At 40.8% G+C, this 25,234-nt stretch overlaps 2 protein-coding genes across 7 annotated transcripts; both read left to right on the plus strand.

The window, feature by feature from the left end:
* Positions 1-802: 802 nt before the first annotated feature.
* Positions 803-22,572, plus strand: LOC131128283 (eosinophil peroxidase-like). 3 transcript variants are annotated; one of them, XM_078789803.1, is made up of 16 exons: positions 803-896; positions 984-1,046; positions 1,183-1,267; positions 3,190-3,365; positions 3,461-3,593; positions 3,702-3,828; positions 3,913-4,119; positions 4,244-4,598; positions 4,665-4,825; positions 4,904-5,162; positions 5,224-5,394; positions 5,473-5,710; positions 5,786-6,136; positions 6,644-6,673; positions 22,284-22,313; positions 22,544-22,572. In XM_078789803.1, the coding sequence occupies exons 2-13, from the start codon at positions 986-988 to the stop codon at positions 6,000-6,002; spliced, it is 2,190 nt and encodes a 729-aa protein (XP_078645929.1). In that variant the 5' UTR covers positions 803-896; positions 984-985; the 3' UTR covers positions 6,003-6,136; positions 6,644-6,673; positions 22,284-22,313; positions 22,544-22,572. The 3 variants fall into 3 exon arrangements, with proteins under 3 accessions (XP_078645929.1, XP_078645928.1, XP_078645926.1); XM_078789802.1 differs by lacking the exons at positions 22,284-22,313; positions 22,544-22,572 and adding exons at positions 6,796-6,936; positions 7,112-7,198; XM_078789800.1 differs by lacking the exons at positions 6,644-6,673; positions 22,284-22,313; positions 22,544-22,572 and adding exons at positions 7,112-7,198; positions 7,319-7,379.
* Positions 17,916-23,503, plus strand: LOC131128284 (eosinophil peroxidase-like). 4 transcript variants are annotated; one of them, XM_078789798.1, is made up of 19 exons: positions 17,916-17,988; positions 18,077-18,139; positions 18,278-18,362; positions 18,897-19,072; positions 19,164-19,296; positions 19,405-19,531; positions 19,616-19,822; positions 19,928-20,282; positions 20,349-20,509; positions 20,588-20,846; positions 20,908-21,078; positions 21,157-21,394; positions 21,470-21,669; positions 21,766-21,810; positions 22,284-22,313; positions 22,436-22,465; positions 22,544-22,573; positions 22,749-22,835; positions 22,956-23,503. In XM_078789798.1, the coding sequence occupies exons 2-19, from the start codon at positions 18,079-18,081 to the stop codon at positions 23,345-23,347; spliced, it is 2,787 nt and encodes a 928-aa protein (XP_078645924.1). In that variant the 5' UTR covers positions 17,916-17,988; positions 18,077-18,078; the 3' UTR covers positions 23,348-23,503. The 4 variants fall into 4 exon arrangements, with proteins under 4 accessions (XP_078645924.1, XP_078645922.1, XP_078645923.1 ...); XM_078789796.1 differs by lacking the exon at positions 17,916-17,988 and having other exon boundaries at positions 17,995-18,139; XM_078789797.1 differs by lacking the exons at positions 17,916-17,988; positions 22,436-22,465 and having other exon boundaries at positions 17,995-18,139.
* The last annotated feature ends 1,731 nt before the right edge of the window (positions 23,504-25,234 follow it).

Genomic DNA, 25,234 nt, shown 5'->3' on the forward strand with positions numbered 1-25,234 from the left:
CTTAACATTCTGTATTTGTTTAAAAAAAAGTTAAGGCAAGTATATATACTTGCGTATACTTGTTTTTCCTCCATCCCCATCAGGCATATCCTTTACTGTAAGAACACACACCATTTTCGGTAATCACGCATAGTGTCTTGTCACGAAAGCCTCTCCAGGAAGTTGTTCCGCCACTTTTCTTGCGTCTATTGTTCTCTGAATATTTCCATTTCACTTAGCGTTGCCACCAATTACAAAACTACAGTGTAGAAAACTTGTCTTGTCTCTTATGACTCATGAAGGTTTTGCAAACGACCACCAAATAAAAAGGTCTTAAAAATCTATATTTCAAGAAAGAAAAATAGATTTCCAAAATACATTGTTTCATAAAACAATATGTAGGAAAAGGATTAGGAAGAAGTTTATTTCATTCTACTCCTTCCCAGGTTCACAGCAATTCCTGTATAATATTTGTTCCACTTTATGTGTTCCATATATTGTTTGGCATTAAAATAAAATAAAATTAAGGCATACAGATGTTTACATACAGAGTTTCTCTTCCAGCAAAAGTAGTAATAAAATAGGAACATTTTGACAGAATTATTTGAGCGGAAATCATAAACAGCTAACATTTCGTCGAATTATTTTCTTTAATTCGTTTTGAACAAACAAATGGCTGAGTGTATAGACGTTGTGAGACGTTGCTCTTCTACTTGTCATAATTATGTCAACTACAGGTTGAAGTGGTTGAACCAGGAGGCTTCCTAAGGCGGAACTAGGAAGCACAATATTAAAAAAAATGTTCCAAATTCTTGGTGACGAAAAGTATTTCCATGCAGTGGCGGTGCTATAAAAGCTAAAAGCGCAACAACTAAACGCCCAGAATTTACACGCATTGGAGCTCTCTTTTATTTCAGGTTATATCATCATGATTTTTCTGTTCATTTTTCATTTTTAATGTCTTCATCAACGTGATGTGGAAATATGTTTTTTTTCCTTTCCAGATATGTTTCGGGGTGTCTGCGTCCTGCTTGTGGCGCTTTGGCTGCAATGGCAAGTGGATGCACGTAAGTGTATATAAGCCGAATAAACAGATTACATTGTGTATATTTAACAATAGTCCCATGCTTATTCATACTTTCTAAATACAATGAATGTTTTTTTTAATACAATGAAGGAATGTATGATACTGTATGCTTTCAGAATATTTGAGCAGGGAGGCAATTGAAAACGCTGTTAACGCTGCCATCACTAAAGTGGACTCTGCATATGAATACTCAAGACAAGAGTGAGTTTTTTCGTTTTTCGGGGAAATTTTTGTCAACCTGCTAAAAAAAAAAATCAAACAGGCTCTCAAGAAGTGGCAGTCATGGCTATGAACTTGAACCATACCGTGCATGTACACACTGGAATTCAGAGGGAAAAAAAATACAAGACTTAAAACAAAAAGTAAAACTAGCTGCTTTTCAGTGGTGGAGTTCGCTTCAGGAATGAAAAGATTTAAGCAAAGCGTTATATTGTAACTGATCTATATTATGACAAAACAATCTTGTTGTGGATTCCACAAATACATATTAGTCTTTGCCTTGTTATGACAGGCCATGGCTGTCCATTTTGACATTTTAATGTATTGATAATCAGTATTTAAAGACAGAGTTTTGTTTTATTATAAATATGGAAGTCCAATAATTACTGGTACTGATAATTATCGGTATGATAGATACCGAATGATAGATGTTTTGATTATGAAAAATTCTATTTTATAATTTTTTTATATTTTGGCTTTTTTGGTAAAATTATATTTCTACAATGTGCTTCAAGCCACCAAAAAACAAGTTGGAATCCTTATTTATAAATAATATATTTTGTAATTTGAGTATAAAAAAACAGTTTATGACCTTCTAAATATGGGTTTAACATCATTAGAGCCCTTTAGACATTAACCTACACTCCTATAGTCACTTTTGCATTACCCAATGTACAGTAGTACTAACAGTAAATAAGCCATTTAAGACTAAAATAAGACGCGTTTGTATGTTAAGTATACATGTATTCCCAAGGAGGCAAAGTGAATGGTAGACAGGAAGCGACCTTGGAAGTTGAGAGTTGAGTTTTATCTTGCCATGGGTTAGAACTGCAACAGTAGCCTGTGTTTTTCCAACCATCCATTTTCTATACGGCTTTAACTCAGGTTGTGGGAGATGGAGCACACCCTGAACTAATTCCAGTCCAATTGACTGTTGTGTCTCTTGTTCCACAATGAAGTCTGCTGTTTGTGTGTCTCACCAAAATTACAGTAGAATTACTGACATCTAGTGACCTGTGTAGAATCATACATCAGCATATTTGAATGCATTTTTGAATGCCTTATATTTGTATTTTTGTTCATTTAGTAATTTTTATGCTTGAAAATGCTTAATTTAGACAAAAATACATAACACTGGATTAAATATGCATTTTTTAAAACTAATTAATACAAAATAGTGACATAATACAAAACTCCTTGTGGGGTTTGCATGTTCTCCCCGTGCATGCGTGGGTTTTCTCCGGGAACTCCGGTTTCCTCCCACATTCCAAAAACATGCTAGGTTAATTGGCTACTCCAAATTGTCCATAGGTATGAATGTGAGTGTGAATGGTTGTTTGTCTATATGTGCCCTGTGATTGGCTGGCAACCAGTCCAGGGTGTACCCTGCTCCAGCATACCATTGCAAACCTTGTGAGGATAAGCTGCATAGAAAATGGATGGATGGAAGGAAAACTATAATAGAGTGAAGACATGAAATTCAAAGCCCAAAGTAACGAGGGACGACTGAACATTCAATGTTTAGTAGCTAAACTGTATTACATTGCTATCATCTGACAACACATATGTTCTTATATTTTTCAATGTTTCTTCTCTTTTCTTCTTAACACAGTAATTGCCAAGCGTTGCATCATATTGCTAACACTTCCTCGTAACAAATTATACGTATGTACTCACCTTCTCTTGTGCGTAAGTGTGTTTTGCTCTGAGCCTATTCGTTCTAGCATACCCATTGCAATACCTCGCCAAGGCAGAAAGCATCTTTAATGCATGCCTGAATGATGTCGCTCTTCAACTTGATTTTATTAGAATGTCTATGTATGCATTTATAGCTATTCTAAGCTAACACTGGTGCATTCGGGCTAAATATCATCAATGATGATGATGATGATATGCCTCTGCAGGTGCCTTGATCGTGTCAAACGGAACGCAGCTAGGCCCCAGGATGTATTACGCTTGCTCAAGCAGCCTGTGGGAATCTCACGTGAGATAGCCCGATCAGCTGATTACATGAGCAATGCGATAGACATTATCAAAAGATCTACAGAAAGACGTCAGAGACGTTCTATCAATGCCACAGGTATTGTATTAATATTGCTATTATTATTATTGTTATTATTATTAAGAGACTCTCAAAAATACAATTAGTCACTGGTCCTTTGCATGTGTTACCAGACCTGCTGTCTGAGGAAGATGTGGAGTTCATTGCAGAACTGACAGGCTGCTCACCTCGACAGCGCATCCCCTCTTGCAGGACAACACCCAACCTTGACGTCTTTCGCACAGCCAGCAGCGTCTGCAACAACAGGTAACACAGAAACGACTGTCTCTTCCTGGCTCTTTTCCCCTTCCCATGTACAGTAGCTGCTTGCAGTCGCTTTTACTTACAGTATGTGGCTAATTCAACTTCCTGCAGGTATAATCCCCGATGGGGTGCCTCCAACATCCCCTTTGCACGATGGCTGCCTGCTGAGTACCAAGATGGAATCTCTGAGCCTCGAGGGTGGGACCCTATCAAAATTAATGGATTCCTTCTTCCTTTGGTATGATCATTCCATTTAGCTTGGACAGAAGTCATCTACGTATTTGAAGGTTTGGGTTAAATAATTCCCTCCATCACATTGAAGGTCAGAGAGGTGTCTAACCGCATTCTTACCACACCAATCAATGATGTGGTGAGCGACCAAATGTTCTCTCACCTCTTGACCACCTTCGGACAGTGGATGGATCACGACCTGACTTTCACACCTCATTCTCCAGTCATCCGTTCATTCAGTAATGGCCTCGACTGCGATGAGAGCTGCGAGCGCACTGAGCCCTGCTTCCCCATCGAGGTCGGTGTTTCTGTCTTGCCATCTGTGTCATACGTAAAGCCCCCAAGTAGAGAGAATGAACATGAACATGAACATACCCACACAAACCGTTGCACACACTCACTGCAGCTTGTCCTCTGAACAGATTCCCAAGAATGGTCCACGCTTTGGCTCCCAGGAATGCATCCCCTTTTTTCGCTCAACAGCCACATGTGGATCTGGACCCACAGGCTCCATCTTTGGCGCCGCCACCATTCGGCAACAGTTGAACACCCTGACATCTTATATTGATGCGGGTCAGGTGTACGGCTCGGATGATATCAAAGCTCAGTCCCTCCGAAACCTCAACACAGATGAAGGCTTATTGAGGGTCAATACAGAGTTCACTGACGAAGGCCGAGAACTGCTTCCCTTCACCACTATGGGAGCCAACTTGTGTGCAACACGAGCTCGGATCACCAACGACCCCAACGCCGAGGAAGTGCTTTGCTTTTTTGGCGGTGAGTGGCAGGGTGTGGATGTATGGATTCTAACACTATTCATCTGACTCCATTTTAACTTTGAAGGTGATGAACGCTCCAATGAAAACATTGCTCTGACCTCAATGCACACACTGTTCTTGCGTGAGCACAACCGGCTGGCTCGGGCTTTGCGCAAACTAAATCCGAAGTGGGACGGAGAGAGAATCTACCAGGAAGCACGCAAGATCGTTGGAGCATATCTTCAGGTTAGAACCGGGCTCAGCCGCATCAACAATTAACAAAGTCAAAATCCTTCTTTGATTAACATTTTTGTTGTCTTCTAGGTCATCACTTTCAGAGACTTCTTGCCTGCCGTTGTTGGTCCAAAAGTCGTATCCAAGAAGCTGTCCACCTTCCCTGGCTATGATGACACAGTAGATGCCACCATCTCTAATGCATTCGGAGCAGCTGCCTTCCGATTTGGCCACTCAATGGTTCAACCCTTCCTTTTCCGTCTCGACGGGAGCTACATGGATCACCCGCTGTACCCCTCTCCATTGCTGCACACAGCCTTGAACACACCATGGAGGGTCGTCTTTGAAGGTAGGACTATATCTGTAGGTGTTTGACCCCGCTTTTGTATAACACATTTCACTCATTTCAGGTGGCATAGACCCCATTGTGAGGGGGCTTGTGGGTCGACCGGCGAAGCTGAACGTTCAGGATGCCATCATTACGGATGAACTGAGAGACCTGCTGTTTAAATTCTCCTTTGATATGGCTCTTGATCTGGCCTCTCTCAACATGCAGCGTGGACGAGACCACGGAATCCCAGGTATCCATTTAGTCTTCCTGCACACAGTACCTCAGAATCTCAGAATGTCGCTCATGTACGTATATTACCCTTTGTCAGGATACAACCGATGGCGCAAGTTCTGTGGTCTGTCACAACCGCAAAATGAGAAGGAGCTGGCCGAAGTGCTGCAAAACGAGACTCTGGCTTGGAAGTTGTTAGAACTCTATGGCACGCCTGATAACATTGATCTATGGCTTGGAGGAATTGTAGAACCTCTTGTGTTCGGAGGAAGGGTTGGACCTCTGTTCGCTTGCCTCATCGGAACTCAGTTCAGCAAGATTCGTGAGGGAGACCGGTAAAGACATGATAGCAAATGAAAGGTTTTAATATGCTCTCTCTTACAAACTCTGACAATATATTTTCTTTCTAGACTTTGGTGGGAGAACAAAGGAGTATTTACAGAGGACCAGAGAGTCTCTTTGTCTCGAACGTCATTTTCCCGGATAGTCTGTGACAATACCGGTATCTTTGAGGTTCCAGAAAACGCCTTCCTGTTCCGGCCCCGGGGCTCCGGTTACACCAAATGCAGTGACATCCCTATGTTTGACCTGACTCCGTGGCAGGAGCCCCGTGAGTCCCACCACTGAAATCTCATCATGATAAATTTGACAAAAATTTGCTATTCTAAGTGTTTTGGAATGACTGACTTTCCTGTTTTTCACTGTATTTGTTGTAGCACATGACTATAAAGACCCTGAGATCCCCACCCCATACCCACCAGGTAAATCTTATTAAGTTACTTTGGGAGTTCTGAAATCTTATAAAACATTTGCTAGTACCAGTAGATTGTGCCAGTTCTTTTTTTTTTATTTTCGGAATACTAAGTCCCCACATTTAAAGTATAATTCATTAGATTACGTAAGTACCCCCAACTACCCACCAGGTAAATCCAAAGTTAGTTTGGGAGTTCAGAAATTGTTATTAATACAACGTTGGGTGTTTGAAGCTACTATTACATTTTGTACGTATATCACATAACTGATAGACAGACTGGTATTTCAGGAGTGAAATTAGGTTTATTGGACATTGGATGTAAAATATGCATGAAAACAAAATTAGACAGGTCAACACTATAGGCCATGTACCTACCCCTAAGTACCCACCAGGTAAATACAAAGTTACTTTGGGAGTTCTGAAATCTTTGAAAGTATCTCTTGATCGAGTATGCCAGTACTTTTCTATTTCTGAATACTTTACTAATTCCTCACATTTAATGTCTACACTGTAGGCTATAAAACTTCCACCCCGTACCCACCAGGTAAATACAAAGTTACTTTGGGAGTTCTGAAATCTTTGAAAGTATCTCTTGATAGAGTATGCCAGTAGTTTTCTATTTCTGAATACTTTACTAATTCCTCACATTTAATGTCTACACTGTAGGCAATAAAACTTCCACCCCGTACCCAACAGGTAAGTTTAAAAATAAGTAAATAAATAAAAAATAAATAAAAAATAAACAAAAATTCCTCACATTTAATGTCTACAATTTAGGCTATGTATCTACCGCCTCGTTCTCAACACGTAAGTGTATATGTATCCATATCTCTCTATCTATAAGAAAATAGGCTGTAGCAGAATTGTATGCATTGTGATGACTGGTTTTTAGCACACCATTTCCAAAATAGTTGTAATAAAATATTGTGCCAATACTTCAGCATGTTGGGCTGACTAATAAGCAAACATTCCTTGGTTCTAGCAAAAATCCCGAGGACCACCATAACAACTTCAAAACCCCAGAATGACACTACAGTCAAAGGACCTGCTACCGTCCCTGGACCGAAAGGTGAATGCTAAAGTTCTTGTGATTATTGATATTGAAAGCAGATCTCCACAATATCACAGTAAAGATTTGATGTTAGAAGGTTTGATGTTATTTACATTTTTTGGTTTTGTGCACCAACAGATACCTATCATGAGAATGTGGCCTTCTCTGTGCGACTGGGCAACAACTACCCTAGTCCTGGTGTTGCTATCCCCTTCTACGACATCATCTACAATGCACAGGACAGCTATAACCCCAGCACAGGAAAATTTACATGCCCATATACCGGGGTGTATGAATTCCAATTTTATTGCACAATCTATGAGCATGCTGCTAGCGTAGATCTGATGCGCAATGGAGAGTTGATTGTGCATTCATTCACAACCAAGCAAGATGGCTACATCACAGCCAGTGGAGGCACATACATAAAGCTGAACGTCGGAGATGAGGTATGGCTTGTGGCTAACTATGGTGGCAATGGTCTGACCAGAGACAGCTACTTCTTAGGACGGCTAATATTCGTCGAAAGTTAAAGCTTATTTTTCTTTGTGCCAAAAAGGCAGTGTTGAAAATTTGATCTATTTGGCTTTTGCATCATTTACATACTTTTAATGTCTGATTAAGAATTAAGGTTGGGACATCTATGCAAATAAATAAAAGAATGAATATTGTCTTTCCACCACAAGAACACCTTTCATTTTTGTTCATATTTTCATCTTTAAACCTCCAGAGTTGATTTAATGTCTACCAAACTCACACCGCCTGTGAGACGTGTTCCTAAATAGACCAGTAGATGGCGCTGATATACAAAGGAACTTGAAGTAGGTTGTGGCACTCAAACCTATAGTACTACATGCCTTTTCTTTCAAAGCATGATGAGGAAATGTGTGTCCACAACAATCACTTAGTTTTATAGAAATTAATGCGTTTGCAACAATTAATAGACTGATCTGCACTCCCTCTGAAAATCCCATCTGAAAAGTTTAGGTGACAGTACGGATTGACTCCCTTTATTCCTAAAATACCAGCACAAGTGTTTTGCCCCATTTTAAAGAAGTATTGAAGTGAACATAAGAATTTTAAAATATTATATGATCAGCGACACTAGAAAGCTGGGTGTCCAAAGAATGGCCTGGGGACGATTTGCACACACACTTTTTTTTAAATTGGCCTGTACAAATAAAAGCCTTAGAATTTTCAGTATGTGGCTCTCAGTGGAAAAAATGTGGACATCCATGTTACACAGAGTACTGCAAAAACAAAACATGAAGTCAAGTAGGGGCCCACGGTGCAAAGTACTTTTTTCACCATGCACCTAATTGTAACAGTATTGATGTAAAATCAAGACATCTCCTTATCAATTATGTGATGTATTTCATTTTAACTTGATGCATGTTCAAATAAAAGTAAACCATGACCATTACCAAGTTGTCGATAGTTACTTTTCCCCCACTCAGTGTTGGTGTACTTAATGTTGTGGCCAAATCCAAATGGGGAAAGTGAATTAAAATAATTGAATTTTGATTGTTTACAATGACTAATTACTAATGATTGCAGTGGCCCACATATAATACTATGTAGTGCATAATTTTTTTTTTTTAGAAAATAGGCAAAGTTGGTTTTACCCCACAAAACCATCAATTAACAAAATAACACAAACACACACGATTCTGCTCATGCACCCACAATTTGCAGAAGTATATCAAACTAAATATCAATGTTCTAAAACTATAAACATGTACCTTGGTATTTAATATAGAAAGTGAAAAAAACAGTGACATGGCAGAAGTTGGGCTGTGTGCCATGTTTGACTTGGAATGCCGTGAAAGCACGCCACAGTAAGTTTCAATGCTTATGTGTTGTTGTTGGAACCAGAAATGTGTGTTACGGATGTAAAATGAGACAGGCAGAAACACAGAATGTCACCCTCAATGCGCCACCGGTTTGGTAGACTGCTAAGCGTGAACCGGAGACACTCCGGTCACATTTCCATACAAACGGGACAGTATTCTGCATGCTAAACAAGCAGGTGAACGTAAGCCAAGGCAAAATTTGAGCCAGAATTTTGGTTGTTAACCAAAAAATGTGTGCGCGGCGGATGTTAACCAAGTTACCACTGTACTGCAGTTCAGCATCCACATATTACATGCAAAACAATACTCAAGAAAAGAGGTTACTTCTGTATGAGCCAGTCAATCGTAGAGTTTATTTATGCTATGATGCACACCTTAAATATTGTTTGAAATATGAAATGGGGATATTCATTTTAATCAATTGTTGTTGCTGTTTTTGTTTCAAATAATGGTGCTGCTTATTATAAAAACTCCATTCAGGTGTGCGGCCAGGCACATGTTGGGGGAGGTGCTGTGTCACACGGTGAGGTGGAAGCTTTGGACTGCTGTGGAGGCACACGGTTTTCTTTTACCGTGTCTGATTTGAGTTATCTTTTTTGAACAATTAACCCTTTTGTCATAGCATTCTATAAAATAAAACCTTTCATTTTTTGCAACTATATGGACTTTGTGTGGATCTCATCGATTGGACACAAGTAAACCAGGGCCTCACACAGATGTGTCAATCTGCACCTACAATAGTAAAAGAAAACCCTCTCCTCACGGCCTTTACATGTGGAACAAACTTTTGGAACACCAGGACTTTGGAAGAGGACTTCGCTAAGGAAAGGTGGGAGCTCCTCAACGCAACCTATTGAAACACCTTGCTGTGTCAAGCTAACTGCAGCTAGCAAGTGGAAAAGGCTTCTAAATCATGGAGGATGATAAAGATTCAGCCACAGTGGAAAAGCGGCAGGTGAAACCAACAGTCAAAGCGATGGAGGATGCATTGCAAAGAAAAATAGGTGCAAGGACGTCCATGTTGGCTCAACTGACAAGAAAAAAGAATGAGTTGCTTCATTTAATGGATCATGATGGAAATTTGGAGTTGATAAAGACTGAACTGAGTGTCAATTTTAACAAGCTTTTTGAAGAGTTTTGTAAACTCTACATTTCTGTGAAGGAAATATTTCAGCGACTTTCATCTGAAGATGCTATGAACAGTGATCAACAGAACTGGTTTAAACCAAGGCAGATTCATTTAAGGACTTTATTAAGCAGGTTACTGGTTCGATGGAAGATGTTCATAAACGTATGGAGGAAGCAAGGAAAGTCAATGAAAATGTCCACCCTTCAGATAGCATATCAGAAGCAGCGTCGAAAAGGTCAAAGGGCACTGCTGGTGGCTCTTCATGTTCTGCAACTTCAGTACGTCTGACTGCAGAACTGGAAAGGGCTGCACTTCTGGCAAAGGCAGCAGCTCTGAAGAAAAGACAAGCTTTGGAGGAGCAACAGAATAAGCTCAAGGCTGAGAGGGAGGAGCTTGAGATTCAAATTGCTCTGGCTGCTGCTGATGCTAAACTTAAGGTCTTACAGATGTTTGAGGACACAAAGACACCCCAAAAGGATGACATCCTCTTAGATTCACAAGAAAAGCAGCAAAATGTGAAAGACACAAATTATGAAGCAAGCCGACAAGCAACCACTAAGCATCAACAAAATAAAAGCAATAAAACGCCATGCCCTGGTACTGCTGCACAGCCACATTTAGCTTCATGTGGCAGCAGTATCCATAGTTCCTCTTCAGGCAGCAGTAGTGGTGGAAGCTCAGCAAGCTCTGAAGGCTTGCTCAATATAATGCAGCGCCAAAATGATATTACAGAATTCCTGGTAAAGCAACAAAGACTTTCTACCTTACCCCCACAACACATTCCTATCTTCAAAGTAGATCCGTTGGACTACAGACTTTTTATAAGTCCATTTGAACACGGTGTGGAGAGCAAAACAGAGAGCTGCAAGGACCGATTGTATTTCATGGAACAATACACCAGTGGACAGCCTCGGGAGTTAATCCGAAGTTGCCTTCACATGGATCCAGACAAGGGCTACAGTGAAGCAAAAAGACTTTTGAAAGAACATTTTGGAAATGAATATAGGATCTCTGTAGCATACATAAACAAAGCTTTGAACTGGTCTACAATCAAGGCAGATGATGGTGAGGCTCTCAATGCACTTGCTCTCTTCCTCACCAGCTGCAGCAATGCCATGACCGACATGGAGTATATGGAGGAGCTGGATCACGTTTCTAACATGCGTGCCATTGTTAATAAGCTTCCATATAAGCTGAGGGAGAGGTGGAGGAGTGTTGCTTATGAAATCCAACAGAAGCAAACTAAAAGACCCAAGTTCAAGGACCTCGTCAAGTTTGTCAACACACAAGCTAAAATCGCGCTACATCCGTTGTTTGGAGACATAAAGGACAACAGCAAAGCTCAAGAGAAGACTCCAATAAACCTCACAACACAAAGAAAGCGTGCTAAAACAATTTTCACCACAACAGTGACGCCAGTGAGCAACCCATCAAGTGCCAGTACAGATTTAAAGTCAAGTAAAAAGAATTCTCATGGTCCTGCCCATGCTTACACCCAGCCATGTCTCTTTTGTCAAGGTCAACACAGCATGGTGGAATGTAAAAAAATGAGAAAGGCTTTGCACAAAGAGAAGATAGACTTCCTTCGTGGAAAGGGGCTGTGCTTCAGCTGTTTAAAACAATGACATATGAGCAAGTTGTGTGAAGACAAATTAAATTGTGAAGTCTGTTCAATGACTCATCCCACTTTGTTGCACATTAAGAGCAAAGACAAAATTTCACCGAAGGAAGGATCATCCGACGATGGAGAGAAGCAATCTGTGATCAGTGGATTCGTCAACAATACAAACAAAATATGTTCCGGCACTGGGGCCGGGGAAATGGACAGTATTCTTGCCATCGTACCAGTCCAAGTAAAGGCGAAGAACGGCACCAAAGTTGTAAATTCGTATGCCTTCCTGGATCCGGGCAGCACTGCAACCTTTTGCACTGAAAGGCTGATGAATGACCTCAACCTGAATGGGAAAAGGATCAACATTTTATTAACAACTATGGGAGAGCAAAAGATTGTTCCCAGTCATGTTGTCACGGACTTAGAGGTGAGCGATGTTGAAGGCCGCAGCTTCATTGAACTACAGGAAGTATTCTCTCAAAGGATCATCCCAGCAAACAAAAGGAACATCCCACGACAAGAGGACGTAAACAGGTGGCCTCATCTGGAGCAAGTGCGGATTCCCCACATTGATGCAGAAATAGGTCTGCTGATTGGGACCAATGTGCCAAAGGCTATGGAACCAGAAGAAGTGATCAGGAGTGTGGATGATGGACCTTATGCAGTCAAAACTGCACTTGGATGCACAGTTAATGGCCCATTGAGAGAAGGCAACTGTGAAGCAATTGGTGATGTAACATGTGTTACATCAAACAGAATAACTGTGGCCAAACTGGATGAGCTATGGAACCAACAGTTCAAATATGACTTCCCTGAAGGTAGCCTGGCTGACGTAGAAGCCATGTTCCACCAAGTTAGAGTGCCACCTGAAGATGCTGACCTACTTAGGTTTCTATGGTGGCTTGACGGAGACATCAGCCAAACACTGGTGGACTACAAGATGGTTGTCCACCTGTTCGGTGCTACTTCATCACCAAGTTGTGCCAGCTATGCTCTCAGGAAATGTGCTGAAGACAACAGGAACCTGTTTGATGCTTCAGTAGTTAGCACAATACTGCATGATTTTTATGTGGATGACTGCCTCAAGTCAGTCAGCTCTGAGGACAAAGCAATGTTGCTATGCCACAATCTGAAAACCATCTGTCAGAAAGGAGGCTTCCATTTAACTAAATGGATAGCAACAGTAGAGTGGTGCTCGCAGCCATACCTGATAAGGAAAGGGCAGATGAAGTGAAAGACCTTGACCTGGACAAAGACTTACTTCCTATGGACAGAGCCTTGGGAGTACAATGGTGTGTTGAGTCTGATCAGTTCAGATTCCAAATTGTCATCCCACACAGACCCACCAGAAGAAACATTCTCTCCGTGGTGAGCTCCATCTACGATCCGTTAGGAATCTTGGCTCCGGTGGTGCTCTCAGCCAAGAAGATCTTGCAAGAGCTATGTAGGATGAAACTCGGATGGGATGACACAATTCCAAATCATCTCACACAGCAGTGGCTAGACTGGATTAAGGAACTGCAGCTACTCACCGACTTTGCAGTTGACCGATGTTACAAGCCTTCTAAAGGTTCGGAACACATTGCTAAGTCTGGTTCAAAAGAGAAGGGAGCATAGTCCAAGGTCTAGCTCTGATGAGAATCAACAGAAAAGACTGCAACATAAACCCAAATTAACAGAAAAAACAATCATAACCAAAGGAACCCTCACAGTAGATGAGCTGACGGAGGCTGAGATGGAAATCATACGCCACTGCCAGCGCAAGAAATTCCAAAATGAGATTAGCGCTCTACAGAAGGGTGAGGCTGTTAAAAGAAGCAGCCACATATACAAACTCAACCCAGTCCTTCAAGATGGAATCCTGAGGGTTGGAGGACGGCTCAATGGCGCAGCCATGCCAGAGGAAACCAAACATCCTGCCATCCTGGCCAAGGACCTACGGGTGTCAGACCTAATTCTACAGAAAATCCATCAAGACACGGGTCACAGCGGCCGCAATCATATTTTATCGAAACTGCGTCTGAAATACTGGATCCCCAATGCCAGTGCAACAATTAGGAGAATCCTGTCCAAATGCATAGTTTGTCGACGACTACATGGCGTTACTGGACAACAACAGATGGCAGAACTGCCGCGGAGCAGAGTCATACCCGATGAACCGCCCTTCACCAGAACTGGTGTGGACTATTTTGGTCCCTTTGATGTTAAACGTGGAAGATCCACTATAAAGAGGTATGGTGTTATCTTTACCTGTCTAGCAATCCGAGCTGTGCACTTAGAAGTGGCAGCATCCCTGGATACAGACTCCTTCATCAATGCTCTGCGACGGTTTGTTGCAAGAAGAGGTCAAGTGATGGAATTACGATCTGACAATGGTACCAATTTCATTGGAGCAGAGCGGGAGCTCAAAAGGGCCATGCAAGAGTGGAACGTCTTCAAAATTGAGGACACTATGCTACAACGAGGCATTAAGTGGATGTTTAACCCCCCAGCCGCTCCTCACCATGGAGGAGTTTGGGAACGCTTAATCAGACTCATCAAACAAATTCTCAATGCCACCTTAAAGACACAGAATCTGGATGAGGAGAATCTGCAAACATTTTTGTGTGAAGCTGAGGCTATCATCAATGGACGACCCATTACGACACCTACTAGTGACCCCAACGACCTGGAGGCGCTTAGCCCAAATCATCTTCTGCTACTGAAGACCAAGCCCTCTCTGCCTCCAGGAGTCTTCCAAAAGGAGGACCTCTACGCACGCAGAAGGTGGAGGCAGGTCCAGTATATGGCAGACCTTTTTTGGAAACGATGGATGAGAGAATACTTGCCTGAGTTGCAAGTACGTCAGAAGTGGACAGAGAAGAAGCGAAACTTTGTGTCAGGAGACATCGTTTTGCTGGTGGATGAGACTGCGCCAAGAAACTCATGGGTCATTGGTAAGATCATCGAGGCCGTGCCAGATGAACATGGACTTGTTCGGTGTGTTCGTGTAAAGACAAAGAGCAGCGAACTAGATAGACCCATCACCAAGGTCAGTCTCCTCCTTGAAGCAGTATGAGACAGATGTTGAGAACACTGCGTGCAGGTATGGGACGCCTCAAAGTGAACAAAGGTGAAGGATAGGATTTAAGTTTAACAACAATATATGTACCTTTGTATATTGTATAGTGTATATGTTTGGTAATTGTTTCTAAGTTTAGAAAACAATTAGGGGCCGGTGTGTATGAGCCAGTCAATCGTAGAGTTTATTTATGCTATGATGCACACCTGTTTGAAATATGAAATGGGAATATTTATTTTAATCAATTGTTGTTGCTGTTTTTGTTTCAAATAATGGTGCTGCTTATTATAAAAACTCCATTCAGGTGTGCGGCCAGGCACATGTTGGGGGAGGTGCTGTGTCACACGGTGAGGTGGAAGCTTTGGACTGCTGTGGAGGCACACGGTTTTCTTTTACCGTGTCTGATTTGAGTTATCTTTTTTGAACAATTAACCCTTTTGTCATAGCATTCTATAAAATAAAACCTTTCATTTTTTGCAACTATATGGACTTTGTGTGGATCTCATCGATTGGACACGAGTAAACCAGGGCCTCACACAGAGGTGTCAATCTGCACCTACAACTTCAATACGTCTCTCAATGGTAAGTAGTTTTAGCATTTTAGCATTTTCAGCATCGGTAACATCTATCCATCTATACAAGTGTTTTGACTACCAGTGTTTCAAAGACTTGGGTAAAGCCACTAATTGTGGTGGGAAAAGGGTATTAACAACCCCCTCCCTGTATGCACACTATATAATGCAACACAGACAAGCACCTTTGCTCCATGACTTACACAAAATAAACACAGTTAGGCCACTGATAAATTGTTACTTACTGCTTGCGTTTCCGACTCTTTGACACAACCAAGTAACGTTGGAAAGGCATCAGGCTTCAGTAAGTTTGTCAGCTAGTCCAGCTACATACTAGCCCATGTTCACAGTCCAGTGTGAAATGCTGTTGACAGATTAAAATGCATTTCTTTTGCTGGTAGGGAATCAGGAACTCCAACCACTTGTGCCTGATGGTGGCGTCTTTAGGAATTGGAAACAAATGTGGCTTTCCAGTACGAGCCATTGCTAGCCATGTAAACAGAGAAGCGGAGCTTGGGGGATGGCAGAGAGCTTATCAGGCTTACAGCCACACCCATATAAGGAAATCCGCTCCTCTGTGACATCATAAAGGGACAGTTTTTCCACACCTTCTGAAGTTGAGCGTTCAGAGCCATCCCAAACTTCTTTCAGGGCTCACTTCCAAATGCGCAAATCTCATTATCTGAAACATTGGCCTCGTTTAACACGATAATACAACATTCTAACTACATTTGTAGGTCAGAAAAGTGGAAAAAGCGTAATTGAGCCCCTCCAAGATCCAACAGTGTAAAATTCTTGCCATTTATCAACCGGTCTTGTACAGTATATTTTATTTTATTATAATGTATTGCTAACTTCAGGTCAATGTCATGTTTTTTTGTGGAAAAAAAATAAAATTTTTATAATGTAAAAGCAAGAATCTGTGGATTTTCACCCAATTAAAGTAATGTTAAACGTGAAATCTTATATTGCTTCCATTTCTAAGAGATTGCACCAGAAGTCATCCTTTTTCTCACCAAGCTTCTCATTGATGGTCTTGTAGTTTATTGGTCTAGTTTATTCCATGGTCTTGTGCAGGTGTAATATCTTTCCCTAGGGTCCTTTTTTAATTGGTCTTGCACATGATGGAGAGGTTTGAATGGGAGAGAGTGGTTCTGTAACTGGGAGACTGGTTCTGTCTTTTATCCACATGAGTTGAGTTTAGAAATACAAGTATAATTTCCTAATTGGACAAGTGCTTCATGGGCACAGATCTATCTGGATAGGGATAAAATAAAATCCTTATTTCCCTCAAACAAATTCATGTATAATATTTATTGAATGTTTATTTTGTTCTGCTTATTTATTTTACATTACATTTGTCTCCGTTACTGTAAACCTATGGACTACAAGATGGACCAAAACTGCAGTTTTGGTTAATTTTGTTTTTTAATTTTGATTTTGTTGCATTTTAGTAATGCACATGTGCATCACTAAAATGCAACAAGTATTATGTTAAGCATGCTTCAAATACATAATAATAATAATAATAATAATAATAATAATAATAATCTTTCGTTCCATTGACAAAAATTAAGTTCTGATACCATCATCCCAGACACATCAAAAACAAATATTGAAAAAATAATTTCAATACAGGGTGAAAATATAGAAAGTCACAAAAATTGATAGAACAATCACAAAGCCTTAACATTCTGTATTTGTTTTAAAAAAAAGTTAAGGCAAGTATATATACTTGCGTATACTTGTTTTTCCTCCATCCCCATCAGGCGTATCCTTTACTGTAAGAACACACACCATTTTCAGTAATCACGCATAGTGCTTTGTCACGGGAAGTTGTTCCGCCACTTTTCTTGCGTCTATTGTTCTCTGAATAAAAAATTCCATTACACTTTGTGTAATTGGCGTTGCCACCAATTACAAAACTACAGTGTAGAAAACCTGTCTTCTCTTATGACTCATGAAGGTTTTGCAAACGACCACCAAATAAAAAGGTCTTAAAAATCTATATTGCAAGAAAGAAAAATAGATTTCCAAAATACATTGTTTCATAATACAATATGTAGGAAAAGGATTAGGAAGAAGTTTATTTCATTCTACTCCTTCCCAGTTTCACAGCAATTCCTGTATAATATTTGTTCCACTTTCTGTGTTCCATATATTGTTTGCCATTAAAATAAAATAAAATAAAAATAGACATACAGATGTCTACATACAGAGTTTCTCTTCCAGTAAAAGTAGTAATAAAATAGTAACTTTTTGACCGAAATATTTGAGCGGAAATCATAAACAGCTAACATTTCGTCAAATTATTTTCTTTAATTCGTTTTGAACAAACAAATGGCTGAGTGTATAGACGTTGTGAGACGTTGCTCTTCTACTTGTCATAATTATGTCAACTACAGGTTGAAGTGGTTGAACCAGGAGGCTTCCTAAGGCGGAACTAGGAAGCACAATATTTAAAAAAAATGCTCCAAATTCTTGGTGACAAATTATTTTCATGCAGTGGCGGTGCTATAAAAGCTAAAAGCGCAACAACTAAACGCTCAGAATTTACACGCATTGGAGCTCTCTTTTATTTCAGGTTATAGCCTTATGATTTTTCTGTTCATTTTTCATTTTTAATGTCTTCATCAACGTGATGTGGAAATATGTTTTTTTTCCCTTTCCAGATATGTTTCGGGGTGTCTGCGTCCTGCTTGTGGCGCTTTGGCTGCAATGGCAAGTGGATGCACGTAAGTGTATATAAGCCGAATAAACAGATTACATTGTGTATATTTAACAATACTCCCATGCTTATTCATACTTTCTAAATACAATGAATGTTTTTTTTTAAATACAATGAATGAATGTATGATACTCTATGCTTTCAGAATATTTGAGCAGGGAGGCAATTGAAAACGCTGTTAACGCTGCCATCACTAAAGTGGACTCTGCATATGAATACTCAAGACAAGAGTGAGTTTTTTCGTTTTTCGGGGAAATTTTTGTCAACCTGCTAATATATATATATATATATATATATATATATCAAACAGGCTCTCAAGAAGTGTCAGTCATGGCTATGAACTTGAACTATACCGTGCCTGTACACACTGGAATTCAGAGGAAAACATAGACTTAACATAAGACTTAAAACGAAAAGTAAAACTAGCTGCTTTTCAGTGTTGGAGATCACTTCAAGAATTAAAAGAGTTAAGAGTTTAAGCGTTTTTTAGCGTCATATTGTTACTGATCTATATTATGAAAAACAATCTTGTTGTGGATTCCACAAATACTTCCAGATATAATAAATATAATAAATCATTCTAGCATACCCATTGCAATACCTCGCCAAGGCAGAAAGCATCTTTAATGCATGCCTGAATGATGTCGCTCTTCAACTTGATTTCATTACAATGTCTATGTATGCATTTATAGCAATTCTAAGCTAACACTGGTGCATTCGGGCTAAATATCATCAATGATGATGATGATGATATGCCTCTGCAGGTGCCTTGATCGTGTCAAACGGAATGCAGCTAGGCCCCAGGATGTATTACGCTTGCTCAAGCAGCCTGTGGGAATCTCACGTGAGATAGCCCGATCAGCTGATTACATGAGCAATGCGATAGACATTATCAAAAGATCTGCGGAAAGACGTCAGAGACGTTCTATCAATGCCACAGGTACTGTATTAATATTGCTATTATTATTATTTTTTGATTAAGAGACTCTCAAAAATACAATTAGTCACTGGTCCTTTGCATGTGTTACCAGACCTGCTGTCTGAGGAAGATGTGGAGTTCATTGCAGAACTGACAGGCTGCTCACCTCGACAGCGCATCCCCTCTTGCAGGACAACACCCAACCTTGACGTCTTTCGCACTGCCAGCAACGTCTGCAACAACAGGTAACACAGAAACGACTGTCTCTTCCTGGCTCTTTTCCCCTTCCCATGTACAGTAGCTGCTTGCAGTCGCTTTTACTTACAGTATGTGGCTAATTCAACTTCCTGCAGGTATAATCCCCGATGGGGTGCCTCCAACATCCCCTTTGCACGATGGCTGCCTGCTGAGTACCAAGATGGAATCTCTGAACCTCGAGGGTGGGACCCTATCAAAATTAATGGATTCCTTCTTCCTTTGGTATGATCATTCCGTTTAGCTTGGACAGAAGTCATCTGCGCATTTGAAAGTTTGGGTTAAATAATTTCCTCCATCATATTGAAGGTCAGAGAGGTGTCTAACCGCATTCTTACCACACCCATCAATGATGTGGTGAGCGACCAAATGTTCTCTCACCTCTTGACCATCTTCGGACAGTGGATAGATCACGACCTGACTTTCACACCTCATTCTCCAGTCATCCGTTCATTCAGTAATGGCCTCGACTGCGATGAGAGCTGCGAGCGCACTGAGCCCTGCTTCCCCATCGAGGTCGGTGTTTCTTTCTTGTCATCTATGTCACACGTGTCACACATGAACATGAACATACCCACGCAAACCGTCGCACACACTCACTGCAGCTTGTCCTCTGAACAGATTCCCAAGAACGGTCCACGCTTTGGCTCCCAGGAATGCATCCCCTTTTTTCGCTCAACAGCCACATGTGGATCTGGACCCACAGGCTCCATCTTTGGCGCCGCCACCATTCGGCAACAGTTGAACACCCTGACATCTTATATTGATGCGGGTCAGGTGTACGGCTCGGATGATATCAAAGCTCAGTCCCTCCGAAACCTCAACACAGATGAAGGCTTATTGAGGGTCAATACAGAGTTCACTGACGAAGGCCGAGAACTGCCTCCCTTTACCGCTATGGGAGCCAACTTGTGTGCGACACGAGCTCGGATCACCAACGACCCCAACGCCGAGGAAGTGCTTTGCTTTTTGGGCGGTGAGTGGCACGGTGTGGATGTATGGATTCCAACACTATTCATCTGACTCCATTTTAACCTTGAAGGTGATGATCGCGCCAATGAAAACATTGCTCTGACCTCAATGCACACACTGTTCTTGCGTGAGCACAACCGGCTGGCTCGGGCTTTGCGGAAACTAAATCCAAAGTGGGATGGAGAGAGAATCTACCAGGAAGCACGCAAGATCGTTGGAGCATATCATCAGGTTAGAACTGGGCTCAGCCGCATCAACAATTAACAAAGTCAAAATCCTTGTTTGATTGACATTTTTGTTGTCTTCTAGGTCATCACTTTCAGAGACTTCTTGCCAGCCGTTGTTGGTCCAAAAGTCGTATCCAAGAAGCTGTCCACCTTCCCTGGCTATGATGACACTGTAGATGCCACCATCTCTAATGCATTCGGAGCAGCTGCCTTCCGATTTGGCCACTCAATGGTTCAACCCTTCCTTTTCCGTCTCGACGGGAGCTACATGGATCACCCGTTGTACCCTTCTCCATTGCTGCACACAGCCTTGAACGCACCATGGAGGGTCGTCTTTGAAGGTAGGACTATATCTGTAGGTGTTTGACCCCGCTTTTGCATAACACATTTCACTCATTTCAGGTGGCATAGACCCCATCGTGAGGGGGATTGTGGGTCGACCGGCGAAGCTGAACGTCCAGGATGCCGTCATTACGGATGAACTGAGAGACCTGCTGTTTAAATTCTCCTTCGATATGGCTCTTGATCTGGCCTCTCTCAACATGCAGCGTGGACGAGACCACGGAATCCCAGGTATCCATTTAGTCTTCCTGCACACAGTACCTCAGAATCTCAGAATGTCGCTCATGTACGTATATTACCCTTTGTCAGGATACAACCGATGGCGCAAGTTCTGTGGTCTGTCACAACCGCAAAATGAGAAGGAGCTGGCTGAAGTGCTGCAAAACGAGACTCTGGCTTGGAAGTTGTTAGAACTCTATGGCACGCCTGATAACATTGATCTATGGCTTGGAGGAATTGTAGAACCTCTTGTGTTCGGAGGAAGGGTTGGACCTCTGTTCGCTTGCCTCATCGGAACTCAGTTCAGCAAGATTCGTGAGGGAGACCGGTAAAGACATGATAGCAAATGAATGGTTTTAATTTGCTCTCTCTTACAAACTCTGACAATATATTTTCTTTCTAGACTTTGGTGGGAGAACAAAGGAGTATTTACAGAGGACCAGAGAGTCTCTTTGTCTCGAACGTCATTTTCCCGGATAGTCTGTGACAATACCGGTATCTTTGAGGTTCCAGAAAACGCCTTCCTGTTCCGGCCCCGGGGCTCCGGTTACACCAAATGCAGTGACATCCCTATGTTTGACCTGACTCCGTGGCAGGAGCCCCGTGAGTCCCACCACTGAAATCTCATGATGATATATTTGACAAAATTTTGTGTTTTGGAATGACTGACTTTCCTGTTTTTCACTGTATTTGTTGTAGCGCATGACTATAAAGACCCTGAGATCCCCACCCCATACCCACCAGGTAAATCTTATTAAGTTACTTTGGGAGTTCTGAAATCTTATAAAACATTTGCTAGTACCAGTAGATTGTGCCAGTCCTTTTTTTTAAATTTCGGAATACTGATTCCCCACATTTAAAGTATAATTCATTAGATTACGTAAGTACCCCCAACTACCCACCAGGTAAATCCAAAGTTAGTTTGGGAGTTCAGAAATTGTTATTAATACAACGTTGGGTGTTTGAAGCTACTATTACATTTTGTATATCACATAACTGATAGACAGACTGGTATTTCAGGAGTGAAATTAGGTTTATTGGACATTGGATGTAAAATATGCATGAAAACAAAATTAGACAGGTATACACTATAGGCCATGTACCTACCCCCAAAGTTACTTTGTGAGTTCTGAAATCTTTGAAAGTATCTCTTGATAGAGTATGCCAGTACTTCTGAATACTTTACTAATTCCTCACATTTAATGTCTACACTGTAGGCTATAAAACTTCCACCCCGTACCCACCAGGTAAATACAAAGTTACTTTGGGAGTTCTGAAATCTTTGAAAGTATCTCTTGATAGAGTATGCCAGTAGTTTTCTATTTCTGAATACTTTACTAATTCCTCACATTTAATGTCTACACTGTAGGCAATAAAACTTCCACCCCGTACCCAGCAGGTAAGTTTAAAAATAAGTAAATAAATTAAAAAAAAAAAAATAAACAAAAATTCTTCACATTTAATGTCTACAATTTAGGCTATGTATCTACCGCCTCGTTCTCAACACGTAAGTGTATATGTATCCATATCTCTCTATCTATAAGAAAATAGGCTGTAGCAGAATTGTGTGCAATGTGATGACTGGTTTTTAGCACACCATTTCCAAAATAGTTGTAATAAAATATTGTGCCAATACTTCAGCATGTTGGGCTGACTAATAAGCAAACATTCCTTGGTTCTAGCAAAAATCCCGAGGACCACCATAACAACTTCAAAACCCCAGAATGACACTACAGTCAAAGGACCTGCTACCGTCCCTGGACCGAAAGGTGAATGCTAAAGTTCTTGTGATTATTGATATTGAAAGCAGATCTCCACAATATCACAGTAAAGATTTGATGTTAGAAGGTTTGATGTTATTTACATTTTTTGGTTTTGTGCACCAACAGATACCTATCATGAGAATGTGGCCTTCTCTGTGCGACTGGGCAACAACTACCCTAGTCCTGGTGTTGCTATCCCCTTCTACGACATCATCTACAATGCACAGGACAGCTATAACCCCAGCACAGGAAAATTTACATGCCCATATACCGGGGTGTATGAATTCCAATTTTATTGCACAATCTATGAGCATGCTGCTAGCGTAGATCTGATGCGCAATGGAGAGTTGATTGTGCATTCATTCACAACCAAGCAAGATGGCTACATCACAGCCAGTGGAGGCACATACATAAAGCTGAACGTCGGAGATGAGGTATGGCTTGTGGCTAACTATGGTGGCAATGGTCTGACCAGAGACAGCTACTTCTTAGGACGGCTAATATTCGTTGAAAGTTAAAGCTTGTTTTTTCTTTGTGCCAAAAAGGCAGTGTTGAAAATTTGATCTATTTGGCTTTTGCATCATTTACATACTTTTAATGTCTGATTAAGAATTAAGGTTGGGACATCTATGCAAATAAATAAAAGAATGAATATTGTCTTTCCACCACAAGAACACCTTTCATTTTTGTTCATATTTTCATCTTTAAACCTCCAGAGTTGATTTAATGTCTACCAAACTCACACCGCCTGTGAGACGTGTTCCTAAATGGACCAGTAGATGGCGCTGATATACAAAGGAACTTGAAGTAGGTTGTGGCACTCAAACCTATAGTACTACATGCCTTTTCTTTCAAAGCATGATGAGGAAATGTGTGTCCACAACAATCACTTAGTTTTATAGAAATTAATGCGTTTGCAACAATTAATAGACTGATCTGCACTCCCTCTGAAAATCCCATCTGAAAAGTTTAGGTGACAGTACGGATTGACTCCCTTTATTCCTAAAATACCAGCACAAGTGTTTTGCCCCATTTTAAAGAAGTATTGAAGTGAACATAAGAATTTTAAAATATTACATGATCAGCGACACTAGAAAGCTGGGTGTCCAAAAAATGGCCTGGGGACGATTTGCACACACACTTTTTTTTTTAAATTGGCCTGTACAAATAAAAGCCTTAGAATTTTCAGTATGTGGCTCTCAGTGGAAAAAGTGTGGACATCCATGTTACACAGAGTACTGCAGAAACAAAACATGAAGTCAAGTAGGGGCCCACGGTGCAAAGTACTTTTTTCACCACCTAATTGTAACAGTATTGATGTCAAATCAATACATCTCATTATCAATTATGTGATGTATTCCATTTTAACTTGATGCATGTTCAAATAAAAGTAAACCATGACCATTACCAAGTTGTCGATAGTTACTTTCCCCCCAATCAGTGTTGGTGTACTTAATGTTGTGGCCAAATCCAAATGGGGAAAGTGAATTAAAATAATTGAATTTTGATTGTTTACAATGACTAATTACTAATGATTGCAGTGGTCCACATATAATACTATGTAGTGCATAATTATTATTTTTTTTTTAGAAAATAGGCAAAGTAAGATTATTAGAGAGCATAATTCCTACCAAGGCAATTCAAAGTGCAACACATCACTTTTACTTGGTTTTACCCCACAAAACCATCAATTAACAAAATAACACAAACACACACGATTCTGCTCATGCACCCACAATTTGCAAAAATATATCAAACTAAATATCAATGTTCTAAAACAATAAACATGTACCTTGGTATTTAATATAGAAAGTGAAAAAAAAACAGTGACATGGCAGAAGTTGGGCTGTGTGCCATGTTTGACTTGGAATGCCGTGAAAGCACGCCACAGTAAGTTTCAATGCTTATGTGTTGTTGTTGGAACCAGAAATGTGTGTTACGGATGTAAAATGAGACAGGCAGAAACACAGAGTGTCACCCTCAATGTTTGGTAGACTGCTAAGTGGGAACCAGAGACACTCCGGTCACATTTCCATACAAACGGTACAGTATTCTGCATGCTAAACAAGCAGGTGAACGTAAGCCAAGGCAAAATTTGAGCCAGAATTTTGGTTGTTAACCAAAAAATGTGCTAACTGCAGCGGATGTTAACCAAGTTACCACTGTACTGCAGTTCAGCATTCACATATTACATGCAAAACAATACTAGCATTTGTAACCTGCAAGGCATGCTGGGAAGTCCACATACCCAACCAGGAAGTTGGGTATATTTCAAATATGACCCATATATACACACAAGAATAAAATAGAGGCAACACCTATGCCCTGCCAGTAATCAAACACCTCACTGGCATAATACCCTGGAAGAGATACAGTGCACTCATATCAAAACAAAAACTCTCCTT

This window comes from Doryrhamphus excisus, linkage group LG3 (genome assembly GCF_037039965.1).
Source record: "Doryrhamphus excisus strain RoL-2023G ecotype Guam linkage group LG3, RoL_Dexc_Guam_v1.1, whole genome shotgun sequence".
In the NCBI taxonomy this organism is placed as follows: Eukaryota; Metazoa; Chordata; class Actinopteri; order Syngnathiformes; family Syngnathidae; genus Doryrhamphus; species Doryrhamphus excisus.

Bases quoted from the DNA above. Each gene is read 5' to 3' on its own strand.
- LOC131128284 (XM_078789796.1), top strand. From the start codon at position 18,046: ATGTGGAAATATGTTTTTTTTCCCTTTCCAGATATGTTTCGGGGTGTC. The intron at 21,395-21,469 runs GTAAAGACATGA...TTTTCTTTCTAG, and splicing joins AAGATTCGTGAGGGAGACCG to ACTTTGGTGGGAGAACAAAG. The intron at 22,574-22,748 runs GTAAGTGTATAT...CCTTGGTTCTAG, and splicing joins TACCGCCTCGTTCTCAACAC to CAAAAATCCCGAGGACCACC.
- LOC131128283 (XM_078789803.1), top strand. From the start codon at position 986: ATGTTTCGGGGTGTCTGCGTCCTGCTTGTGGCGCTTTGGCTGCAATGG. The intron at 3,366-3,460 runs GTATTGTATTAA...ATGTGTTACCAG, and splicing joins ACGTTCTATCAATGCCACAG to ACCTGCTGTCTGAGGAAGAT. The intron at 4,120-4,243 runs GTCGGTGTTTCT...TCCTCTGAACAG, and splicing joins AGCCCTGCTTCCCCATCGAG to ATTCCCAAGAATGGTCCACG.